The 10756-nt window shown below is 42.7% G+C and overlaps 1 protein-coding gene across 1 annotated transcript; it reads left to right on the top strand.

Annotated features, from left to right (window-relative positions):
• Nucleotides 1-1830: 1830 nt before the first annotated feature.
• VMA21 (vacuolar ATPase assembly factor VMA21) lies at nucleotides 1831-8206 on the top strand. The gene is made up of 3 exons (XM_080352570.1): nucleotides 1831-1917; nucleotides 3254-3363; nucleotides 5378-8206. The coding sequence occupies exons 1-3, from the start codon at nucleotides 1862-1864 to the stop codon at nucleotides 5518-5520; spliced, it is 309 nt and encodes a 102-aa protein (XP_080208696.1). The 5' UTR covers nucleotides 1831-1861; the 3' UTR covers nucleotides 5521-8206.
• Nucleotides 8207-10756: the final 2550 nt, after the last annotated feature.

The raw sequence follows: 10756 nt of genomic DNA, 5'->3' as shown, positions 1-10756 counted from the left end.
GAATATTTGATGTATAAAACCTGAAACAAACAGACAAGACTGTGTGCTCCAGATCTTTTAAAATAACTGCCACAAAAATGCAAATAAAAAGCTTTTTTTCCTCACAGTTGCAAAATTTTTCTAATAGTTTTGTATTTTGCTTATGTTCTCATGAAAGAAAAGCAGTTGAACATGCAGGAGATCATTCAGCAAAATTGTTATTAGTCCAGTAGATGAAAGCATCAGTGTGATGAGGTATGAAGTAATTTTGTATTAAAAATTAATGACTTGGGCTGCTAAGCCTTGAGTGACATGCTGATTTCTAATGATTGATATGCATCTTTATGGTAAGTTTACATGATGTGAGACTTATTCCACTCTTATGTTTCCTTGTTTTGTTATTAAATTGTCTTATATCATCGCTTTTCCCACTGGGGAAACAAACACGAAAGTCAAAACAGAAGTGGAAAAAACATAATGTATTTAGTGATTAAATGTTCACTGCACCCACACTGATATTTTTCAGTCATTTGATTTATATCTTAACTATGCACTTCTTTTTTTTTTTTTGCCAAATTACTTTTGCTGACTGAGTAATCTATAAATAAACAAAACCTGCTAATACATTTGGGTTGGATTTTGTGAGTGGCTTGCTGGAGTTTAATTAGATGTTTTTAAGAACTAGTTTGAAGTTTTAAGTTCATGTTAGCCAGCAAACCCTCCTTCCATCCCCATCCAAATAGGTGTGGGCTACAATGCACCCCCCAAGTCCACACCAGTCCCCTTCTGCCCCCCTCATGCAAATTGTCTCTCTTGCTGGCTCAGGCAGCCATGGAATCAAGTGAGAGGAGGGCTATCATGTTTCAAAAGAGCATAAAATCGGTTGGTTTATAGAGAAAGTGTGACCACAAGAGCCAGACCTTCCTCTCTAAGCACCGTTACAGCCTCAGCTATGTAAAAAAATTCACCTGCTTTCTCGTATATACTGGAGAAAACATAGTAAAAGCCCTCACTATTCACAATCATGGTTTTACTGCAAAGTGGCAAATATGTTATCGGTGTGGTATATCTGATTCAACTAAACGGCTTCCAGAGCTATTGTCAGGAAGCTGGCAATGCTTTGGGCTCCCGCTAGGTGTTCATTGAGTATAAACCACTAATTGCCCTGCAAATGGGGCTGACAGCATAGCACAGGGGTTGTAACGCTCTGGTCTTCTGTTAGAAAGCGGGGTTCAAGTAGATCCCTTGGTGAGTATTTAAGCAGAGCAGGAGAGATTCAACTGGAAGATGAATTAATGGCTTAAACGAAGTGATGTCTTGGAAATCCTCAGTCTCAGCCAGGCTGCGGAAAAGTGAAATCTGCCCAGCTCCTTGGTCTCTCATTTGCAGCACCTATTAGTTATGTTGGGGACTGTTTCTTTCGGATTTCAACCCAAAGTTCCATCTTTGGCTGGGAAAGGAATTTTTATTAACTTTAGTGCCAGAAGAGCAGAAAACTTGAGAGAGAACAAACAACAGAGAAACTTTCGGTTGCCCTTTAGAGGATACTGTAGCCCTTGACAGCGTTTTTTCATTTATTGTGTTTTGTACCGGGGAGTTTACCAAAACATCTCAATGATGGTTTGTTTTTTGAGTTTTTTTTTTGGCACCGAGGAACCTGCCATTCGCTGGAAAGCACTGACCCTCACCATGCAAGCGCTGCTGTGCTCGGCTGTACAACATTGTCCCGGCGTCCCAGGCACCGGGCCCGCCACAGCCCCGCGGTTGCTATGGAGACGGCGGCGCGCGTCCCGCCCTGCGCATGCGCCCGCCCCTCCGTGCGTCACGTGTGGCGCGGTCCCTCCCCCGGAAGCGGCTGTGCGCGGGGAGCGCTGCGGCGGCCATGGAACGCTACGAGACGGGGAGGCTGAGCGCGGCCCCGGTGTCCGACTTCAGGCCGTGAGTCCTGGGGAGGGCGGAGGGAGGGCCTGGCGGAGAAAGGGACGGGCACCCCTGCGAGACGGCGGGGCCCGGCGGCAGGCCGCAACCTGTCTGGGTGTCTGCGACGCCGCGGCGGGTGGGATCGCTGCCGGTAGCACAGGCCGGGGAGTGCAGGGGCTGCGGGAACGGTGTGTGCCCCGGGAACAGCGTCTTCCCGTCCCGGGCCCTTGGCGGGCAGGAGAAGCGGTAGCTCGGGCAGCAGGAGCGGGTGGTGGCGGCCCTGGGGTTGCCTTGGCCGAGCTACATAACCGCGGGCAACCCCGCACCTGAGGCTGAGGGCTGGTGTGCAGGTCAAAGCTCCGCGTTAGGGTTGAGATTATACACGGATGTTTGTTTGGGGTGGGTTTTTGTTTGTTTATTTTGTTTGTTTGTTTTGTTTGTTTCCGGAGGCAAGTGATGCAAGTGTGTCAGTGTAAGAAAAGTTTTTGTCAACAGTGGAGATTTAGTTTTGTTAATAAGCTGGAGTTCACCCTGTTCTTCTGTGGATGTTAGATAGTGAATAGTTTCTAATGTCCATGAAGAAAATTTGGGATTATAGAATCATAGAATCATTTCTGTTGGAAGAGACCCTCAAGATGGGGTCCAACCATAACCTAACTCTGGCATTAACTCATGTCTCTAAGAACCTCGTCTAAATGTCTTTTAAACCCCCCCAGGGATGGTGGCTCCACCGCTGCCCTGGGCAGCCTGTTCCAGTGCCTGACAACCCTTTCCATCAATAATTTTTTCCTAATATCCAAGCTAAACCTCCCTTGGCACAACTTGAGGCCATTTCCTCTTGTCCTATCACTTGCTGCTCAGGAGAAGAGACCAACCCCCTCCATGCTTTCCTCCCCAACAGACTTTGAGACAAACTCTAGTAAAGGAAAAGATTCTGTATGTCTCTTTTGTTTTTTAAGGTATATGCTACCTAAATGTATGGCAATACATGATCAGCACCATCATATGACAAGTGCAGGTGTATCTAATATTAGATATTTAATAAGTATGTAATAATACACTGATAAGCATATTCATGTAAAACACCTATGTTGTTGATTTTTGCAAAACAATAACAGGGAAAAATAGAGTTTTTAATCTTGTTTGTGAGTTTTGAATGGCAGAATCATTACATCGTTTTGAATTTATCTATTGTAGCCAACAAATGCATATTCAAAGTCTTTGTTGCTTCTAAATGATACGCATACTCAATTCTTGATGAGTAATTGGTTTCTGCTTGGGACGAGTTCTTGTCCTCTTTTAGGCATATATATTGTGACTTTCTTCTGCATGTAACTTTTCTTATTTATTTCAGAAATGAGGGTTCATTAACATCAACTTTAAGAACACTTCTGTTCTTCACAGCTCTAATGATCACATTACCTGTTGGGCTGTATTTTGCATCAAAGGCTTATATATTTGAAGGTAATTCTGTTTCTGCCAATTAGCGTTACTATTATAAAAAAGAGAAAAAAGCACGATCCTCTAATAGCGTTGTTCTCCTTCCTGTTTTGAATAGTTTTTTCCTTATACAGACTAAAGGCCTTGTAATATCTAATTAGAACAGAAAATTATACATGGTTGAAATATCCTTCCCTGCATTGTGGTCTGCAGTCCCATATCTGCTCTTTGTTATAAAATGGTTTATATAGTATACAGGTGCATTGTTTCTGTTACCTGGAGTGTATATAATGCACCCTGCAGCAGACTTCTTGGAATCATCAGGGATATGTTTCCTGCAGGTGTTGCAAACTAATTGTGTCTCAAGACAGAATAATCTTGTTTACAGGCTTTTTTTTTTTTCTTTCTAAAACATACTGCCATTTGTAAGTGTAAACCAGTTAAGTCCTATACCCAGTTTCAGATATCGAAGGTGGTTACTTGTAGAGCTTTCTTTTAATTTGAGAAAAAAATAAAATAGCTGCTTGTTCTGTCAAACTGCTGACAACCAGACATGTTCTAGCCTTGATTCTGCAAGGCTTGAATAACTTCCTAATACGACAGGAGAGAAGTGTATCCTTCAAAAGGAAAGAAGGGGAAGGGAGAAAGCAGCTGCGTTTAAGAGCAGTTTGTAAATATATAACTGAGTTGGATGGTGTTCCAAGGTGATTCTCCTTTGGTGTGTACTGCTGTGTGTAGTTCTGAAGGTGAAGGTGTGGTAACTTTCAAGATCCTTTTCAGCATGTTGTTTATTTTACCTGAAATGTGGCAAGCTGAACCTTAACTTTACCATGTCAGTTAATGGCAGCACTGATAGGATGGGGTTTGTGTTTGGAGGGTTGTATTTTTCGTGTGGTGTGATGTGTGTGTTTTTGGTTAGATATTTTGTGGGGGCTTTTTTTTTTTTTCTTTTAAGAAATGAGAAATTATATTTTGGTATTTGGTCTTCTGATATTTGAAGACATATTTCATGTGAGATGCATTCATATATCTTAACTGCTGAGGAATTATTCTTTTTATGGTAGTAGTAACAGAAGGTAGTAGTCCTCTGAATTTAACTGCTCCACTGTTTTATCCTGTTATAGTGACAAATAAATTATATGATTTTCTCCCCTGTCCTGATTTTTGCCTGGGCTAGAGTTAATTTCATTTCTAGTAGCTGGCAAAGTTCTGTGTTTTGGATTTGGAATGAGAATAATGTTGATAATATACCTGTGTTTTAGTTGTTGCTGAGCATACAGGGACTCTCAGCTTCTCATGCTGTGCCAGTTTCACAAGAAGCTGGGAGGGGGCACAGCTGGAATAGCTGACCCAAACTATCCCAAGGGATATTCCATAGCATATGGAATTACATTCAGTATTTTTGGGGAAGAAGAAAGGAAGAAAAGGGGGGACATTTGGAGCAATGGTGTTTGCCTTCCCAAGTCACCGTTACACGTGATGGAGCCCGGCTTTCCTGGGGTGGCTGAACACCTACCTGCCATGGGAAGTGGTGAATGAATCCCTTGTTTTGCTTTGCCTGTGTGCACAGCTTTTTTTCACAGTTTTCTCACTTTTACCCTCTGATTCTCTCTGCCATCCTGCTGCGAGGGGGCTAAGTGACTGTGTGGGGCTGAGTTGCCAGCTGGAGTTAAACCACAGCACCTCCCTATTTTTCTGTCTCACAAAGAGAGTCATACTTAGGAAAAAAAAAAAAAGAATGTTGAGGTTTATTTGATGCTGGAAGATAGTAACAGAAAAAGTGAGTGTTGTTGAACTCTAAGCTGTTGACTTCAAACCCAGGGTATTTTATCTGAAATATTGAATAATTGCAGTGTTGCTTTGTTCCAGAAATAGTTTCAAGGTCTGTATTTATCACGGTGAATTCTTTCCTATGAATCTTTCTAAGTTCAGTCTTTTGATATAGGAGTAAATGTAACTTTGGTCTTTAAGAAGAATTGTGATTTACCATTTCAGTGTTCCTAATAACTAATATTCTTTACTTTCTTTATTTTCTCAGGTACCTTAGGAATGTCCGACAGAGACAGCTACTTTTATGCTGCCATAATTGCTGTAGTTACTGTTCATGTGGTACTTGCTCTCTTTGTATACGTAGCGTGGAATGAAGGTTCTCGACAGTGGCGAGAAGGCAAGCAGGACTAGAATGAAGATCATTGTCATCTGATGCTTACAGACTGTGAATTAATTTTTTGTGAGCTGAATGAAAAGCATTCTTCAAAATGTATTATACACGTGCACAAAGATGAGGCTAATGCCTCAACTCTAGGTAGAATAAAACTTTTGCTTGTCTTAAATATGTACCAGTGTTTTCTCTAATGCTGATGGAGGTTGTTCTTTAGCCAGCTGTTATTAGGTCAAGCTGAGCAGGGCTTCACCTGGAATTAGAATGAAATAATTATATATTTTTGGAAAAAATCCTGTAGCTATTTTTGCCATTCCTAGTACTTTTTCTGGCTTGCTCTGAAAATATGTATTTGTTTTCTTGGTTGTATGTACAAACTTTTTGCAGTCAAATCATAGTGAGATTTTTGTGTTGTAGGATAGCTTGAATTTCATGTCACTGTTGTACTGTCGTTGGCAAGCTTTTTAGTCTGTAGATAACACATTCTTCCTAAGGTTCCAGCAACGCACAGAGCTTTCCGAATGATGATGATTACTGTTAAGCTGTCATGCTTGAGGACATCCTGTTGATTTGAATTTTCCAGTTGGCTGCGTTAGTTGAGCATATTTTGGAACTGTTTCACTTAATACAGGGCTTGGAATGGTTTTGGTGCTACATTTGTCTGTGGTAAGACTTATCCATAAATGAGACCAAAATTGGTTATCTATGTCCAGTGGCTTGAGGAGTGTGTTCCCAGGTCTCATTCCTCTCATCTCCGTCCCAGTTCCAGGTGTGTGTAAGCACGTACACTGTGTCACCACTAATGTGAGTCAATTTTTACATTTGGTTTCTGAAATGTTAACTTTTCTTATCCAGAAGCCCATCATCAGGTTGCTGCCAGAAAATTGGAGAACAGTCTCATAGTACCTGAAATACAAATTTAGTTTCTCTGTTGGCATTTTGGTTTCATGTTCTCTAGTATCTGAACTGTACATTGTAGAACAAAAAAGGGCCTTTTAATAGATAAGTACCCTGCAATACAAGATACAGTAAACAAGCACTTGTGCCGAACAGTTTTTGAATAATCACTTTAACACTGCTTATGTGTAGCACAGCTTACAACAAGTAGATCAACTGTAGCACAGTTCGGTAGCTTTGTTTTTAACTCCATTTATAGTGGAGAATAAATGGGAGTATAAATGCCATGCTTTACTATCCGGGTCTTGTGCTATATCTGTTTTATGTTTCACGTACCAGAATCCCTAGACAGTAAGTTAATTTCCTAAGAATAATAGGTAAACAGTTGCTTATTATAATTGTTTAGTTACAAAAATCTGAGAAGTTTGCTATGTGCTATAAGTATAGGCACTGTAATGTCTCAGCAATTGAGGATAACAAGCTGAGTCTGAGTCCCTCCTCTTGAAGATATTTGAAGATAATGCTTTGATCAACAATGATCGTGAGAAGAGAGGCAACGCTCGAGTCTCTGCATAGTAACAGCCACATAGTAGGTTTTGTGTTGCCTGTGCTTGAAAGCTGAAATGACCACTCTGGTGAGTGGTGCAGTGAAAGTAGTCAAGTGGTGGAATTGCACCATGACAAGGGAGCACAAAGAATAGAAACTGCAGCCATACAATGTAGAGTGTACATGGAGTAGATACTCTACTGAGACTCCTGTTGCGTCTCAGCAATACTAATATTTATTATATTTGAAGAGCTTTGTTGTGGTATCTTTAGGTTGTTTCCTTTCACGTACCTGATGTTTCTGTTAATGTCAAAGCTAATTCTCATGTCAAGTTTGTAGTAGTTTAATGGCCGCTAGAGTTTAAATAATGTACTGTATTGGGTTTGCACTGCAAGGTTTTGGTAGTGGGTGGGGGGCTGCAGGGACGACTTGTGTGAGAATCTGCCAGAAGCTTCCTCCATGTCTGATGGAGCCAATGCCAGCCAGCTCTAAGATGGACCCAGCACTGGCCAAGGCCGAGCCCATCAGTGATTGTGGTAGCACCTCTGGGATAACATAGTTAAGAAGGGGGAAAAAAAAAACTGCTGCACAATACCAGCTGGAGAGAGGAGTCAGCATATGTGAGAGAACAATTCTGCAGACACCAAAGACAGTGAAGAAGGAGCAGAGGTTCCCCTGCAGCCTGTGGTGCAGACCAGCAGCTTGTGGTGAAGCGAGCTGTCCCATGCAGCCCTGGAGGTTCACGGGGGAGCAGAGATCCACCTGCAGCCCAGGGAAAACCCCACGCTGGAGCAGGGGATGCCCAAGGCAGGGCTGTGACCCCGTGCAGAGCCTGTGCTGGAGCAGGCAGCTGGCAGGACTTGTCACTGTGGGGGTACCCACACCGGAGCAGTGTGTTCCTGAGGGACTGTACTCCGTGGAGAAGAGCCTGCGCTAGAACAGTTTGTGAAGAACTGCAGCTAGTGGGAAGGACTCATGTTGGAGAAGTTGGCGAGGGACTGTCTTCTGTGGGAGAGACCCCACGCTGGAGCAGGGGAGGAATATGAGGAGTCCTTGCCCTGAGGAGCAAGGAGCAGCAGAAACCACATGTGATGAACTGACCACAACTCCATTCCCCATCCCCCTGCACTGCCTGGGGGCAGGAGGTAGAGAAATTGGGAGTGAAGTCGGACATGGGAAAAAGGTGGGGAGGAAGTGTGTTTAAGATTGTTTTTATTTCTCATTATCCTGCTCTGATTTGATTGGTAATAAATTAAAGTGAATTGCCCCAAGTTGAGTCTGTTTTGCCTGTGATGGTGATTAGTGAGCGATCTGTCAGTTATCTTTCCCCATGAACCTTTCATTATATTTTCCCCCCGTCCCGCTGAGGAGCGGAGTGATAGAGCAGATTGGTGGGCACATGGTGTCCAACCAAGGTCAGCCCGGCACATATACAAGTATGGAAACTGATAGAAATTGTGGAGAGATCAATATTCTCGTTGCTTTAGGGTTTATTTTCTGTAGGATGGAAATGTAAAATTTTTAATGGTGGGGTACTTCAAGGTGGTTCTGTAAGTTCATTTTATTGCTAGGAATGGATTTGAGACAACAGTTGTTAAAAAGACAAAATTGGGAAAACTTGGTCTACATAAGTTATTCCATACTTCAGAATTGCCTCAGTGGTCCATCATGTGTTTGTGTAGGCTTACAGTTAGGCAGTTTAACTAAAGCAAGCAAGGGTATGTAGCAGTGAGCAAATACTTTGAGACTAAGATTGTAGCAGGAATTTTCTGGAATATTTTCCAAGGTGATAAATAGTAAAGGCACTGGGGGAAATGGGAAGTGGAAAATCAGTGACTTGCAAAATCAAGTTTTCTTCTGTACTTCTTATCATCTTTGTTTTATTTAGTTGCCTGCAGGTCATTGTGGTGGGTACCCAGCCCATGAAAGCATGGCGGTGGTCAGCTTTGGTTTGTGGTTAGGTGTGCCTGACTTAATTCCTCTTCTAGCTGCTAGCACCAAGTAGGAAGTCTCCAGAGAAAAAGGTGATGTTTGTGATCGTGTTGCTAACGGGAGTTTTTGCCATACCCTAACGTTGATTAATGTATGTGAACTTTAAATAGTCTTTGCAGTATATTTGAAACAAAACAAAATACTATCTACCTGGCTTTTGGTATGTAAGAGACTATCTAGTAATAATTCTCGCTTAACATTAAGAAGCAAAAACACCACAAAATACCTAAACAAACCACCCCCCCAAAAAAACCCAGCCTCCTGCAGAATTTCCACAGTGGTGGCAGTTGGGGTCTATCAAACTGATAGGAAGTTAAAGGATGTAACTTCAGCACGCTGCTCGTGCAGTATGACGAATGGGCTGGCAGGCTTTTGTACCCGATTCCTGTGATGGGAGAGAGGAAGTTGTGGTGCTGGCTGAAAAATGACATTCTCAGTGCATTGGCGAACAGTAGAATGGTTGATGTTATTGCAATTTTGGCTGTTTTCAGACTGCTGCACAGTTATTGTAGTTAGATAAACTGTTCTTAGGCTTCTGGTAGTCAGCACAATTGGACAGAGTGTGCTCAAAGCCACCAGGCTGGGGTGTTGATAATAGTTTTGATGAATAAGAGATGGGAAAGGAGCAGGCCATTAAAATAGCAAACTAAGCCACATATATATTATTACAAAATAACATACTCTGGGTATGACTGAAATTTAGGTGGGCTGCAGCCCACGGGACAAGGGGAAGAGGGGCCCTGTGAAGCCAAGGAGTGACCTGGGGAGGTGGGGTGGAGATGGGGTAGGGGGAAGACTGGCCTGTGCTGGCACAGCTTGGTGCATGATGACCGAGGCACCGTATGTTTTAGTTCAGAAGTGTTTATTCCACTGTTGTCCAGGGGATTATGCAGAGCCCTTGACCTGAAATATGTAAACCATACAAAATTGCAAGCCAATTCCACTTTTAACTTCCAATTCAAGTTGACAGCTTTTTAGTGTGTGACCTGGGGCACATTTATTCAGCTTTGTCCTGTACAAACTAGCTTTGCTACTGGCTCTGAGTCATCTCTTAGGGCACAGTCAAGACTGTGGAGTGTAAATATTTCTTTAACGATACCAAATACACGCCACTCTTAACATTTCATCTTGTTTCAAATTTAGTGGAAACAGTGCTCACTGTTTCCCTGTAAGGGGAGGCTCTCTTGGGCTTCAATGGGGCTCACCACAAGGAAATTCTGTGTAGTTTGTGGTCCCCAAAGTCATTCTCTATCTGAAGACACACTAATGTCTGAATTTCTGAAATGACGCGATACAGCTTGAGTCTGTTAGCAGGCCTGAATCACAGCGTTATGTGGCAATGCTGAGGTACAGTTTAACACAAGACACAGAGGTAAACTCTTGGAACTAGAGTGCTGTTTGAACTTAAAATGGTAAGAAAAAGTAAAGGAGAAGTGAATGGAGATTTCTGTGGGAAGCAGATTTTTTAGGTGCTGGTCTCCCAGTTTGCATTCTGAAACCAAGAGGCAGAGCTGGTGGTGCTCCAGTTTCTGAAGGCAGGGACGGTAGCTGGGAAGCTTTGGTGAAGGATGGCCAGGCAGAAGGGCTTGTGAAAGTTGGGTAGTTAACTTGGTGACTGTCCAGCCTGGGACTGCATTTTCTTGGTGCTGGTTTGCTGTTGCATTTCACAAACATCTTTGTCCTACCAGCTTTAGATGGCAGGTTCTTGCTGAGATTATTCCCTGGGGGTGCCCCATGTTTCTAGGAGTGATCAGGTGCTGACTTGCAACTGCGCTTTTACAATTGTGCAAGCTACTCATAGGCCTGGAAAAAAGCTGTCG

Source organism: Nesoenas mayeri (assembly GCF_963082525.1).
Source record: "Nesoenas mayeri genome assembly, chromosome: 13".
In the NCBI taxonomy this organism is placed as follows: domain Eukaryota; kingdom Metazoa; phylum Chordata; class Aves; order Columbiformes; family Columbidae; genus Nesoenas; species Nesoenas mayeri.
Note: the sequence above shows the minus strand (reverse complement) of the source record. Positions and strands in the feature narration are given on the sequence as shown.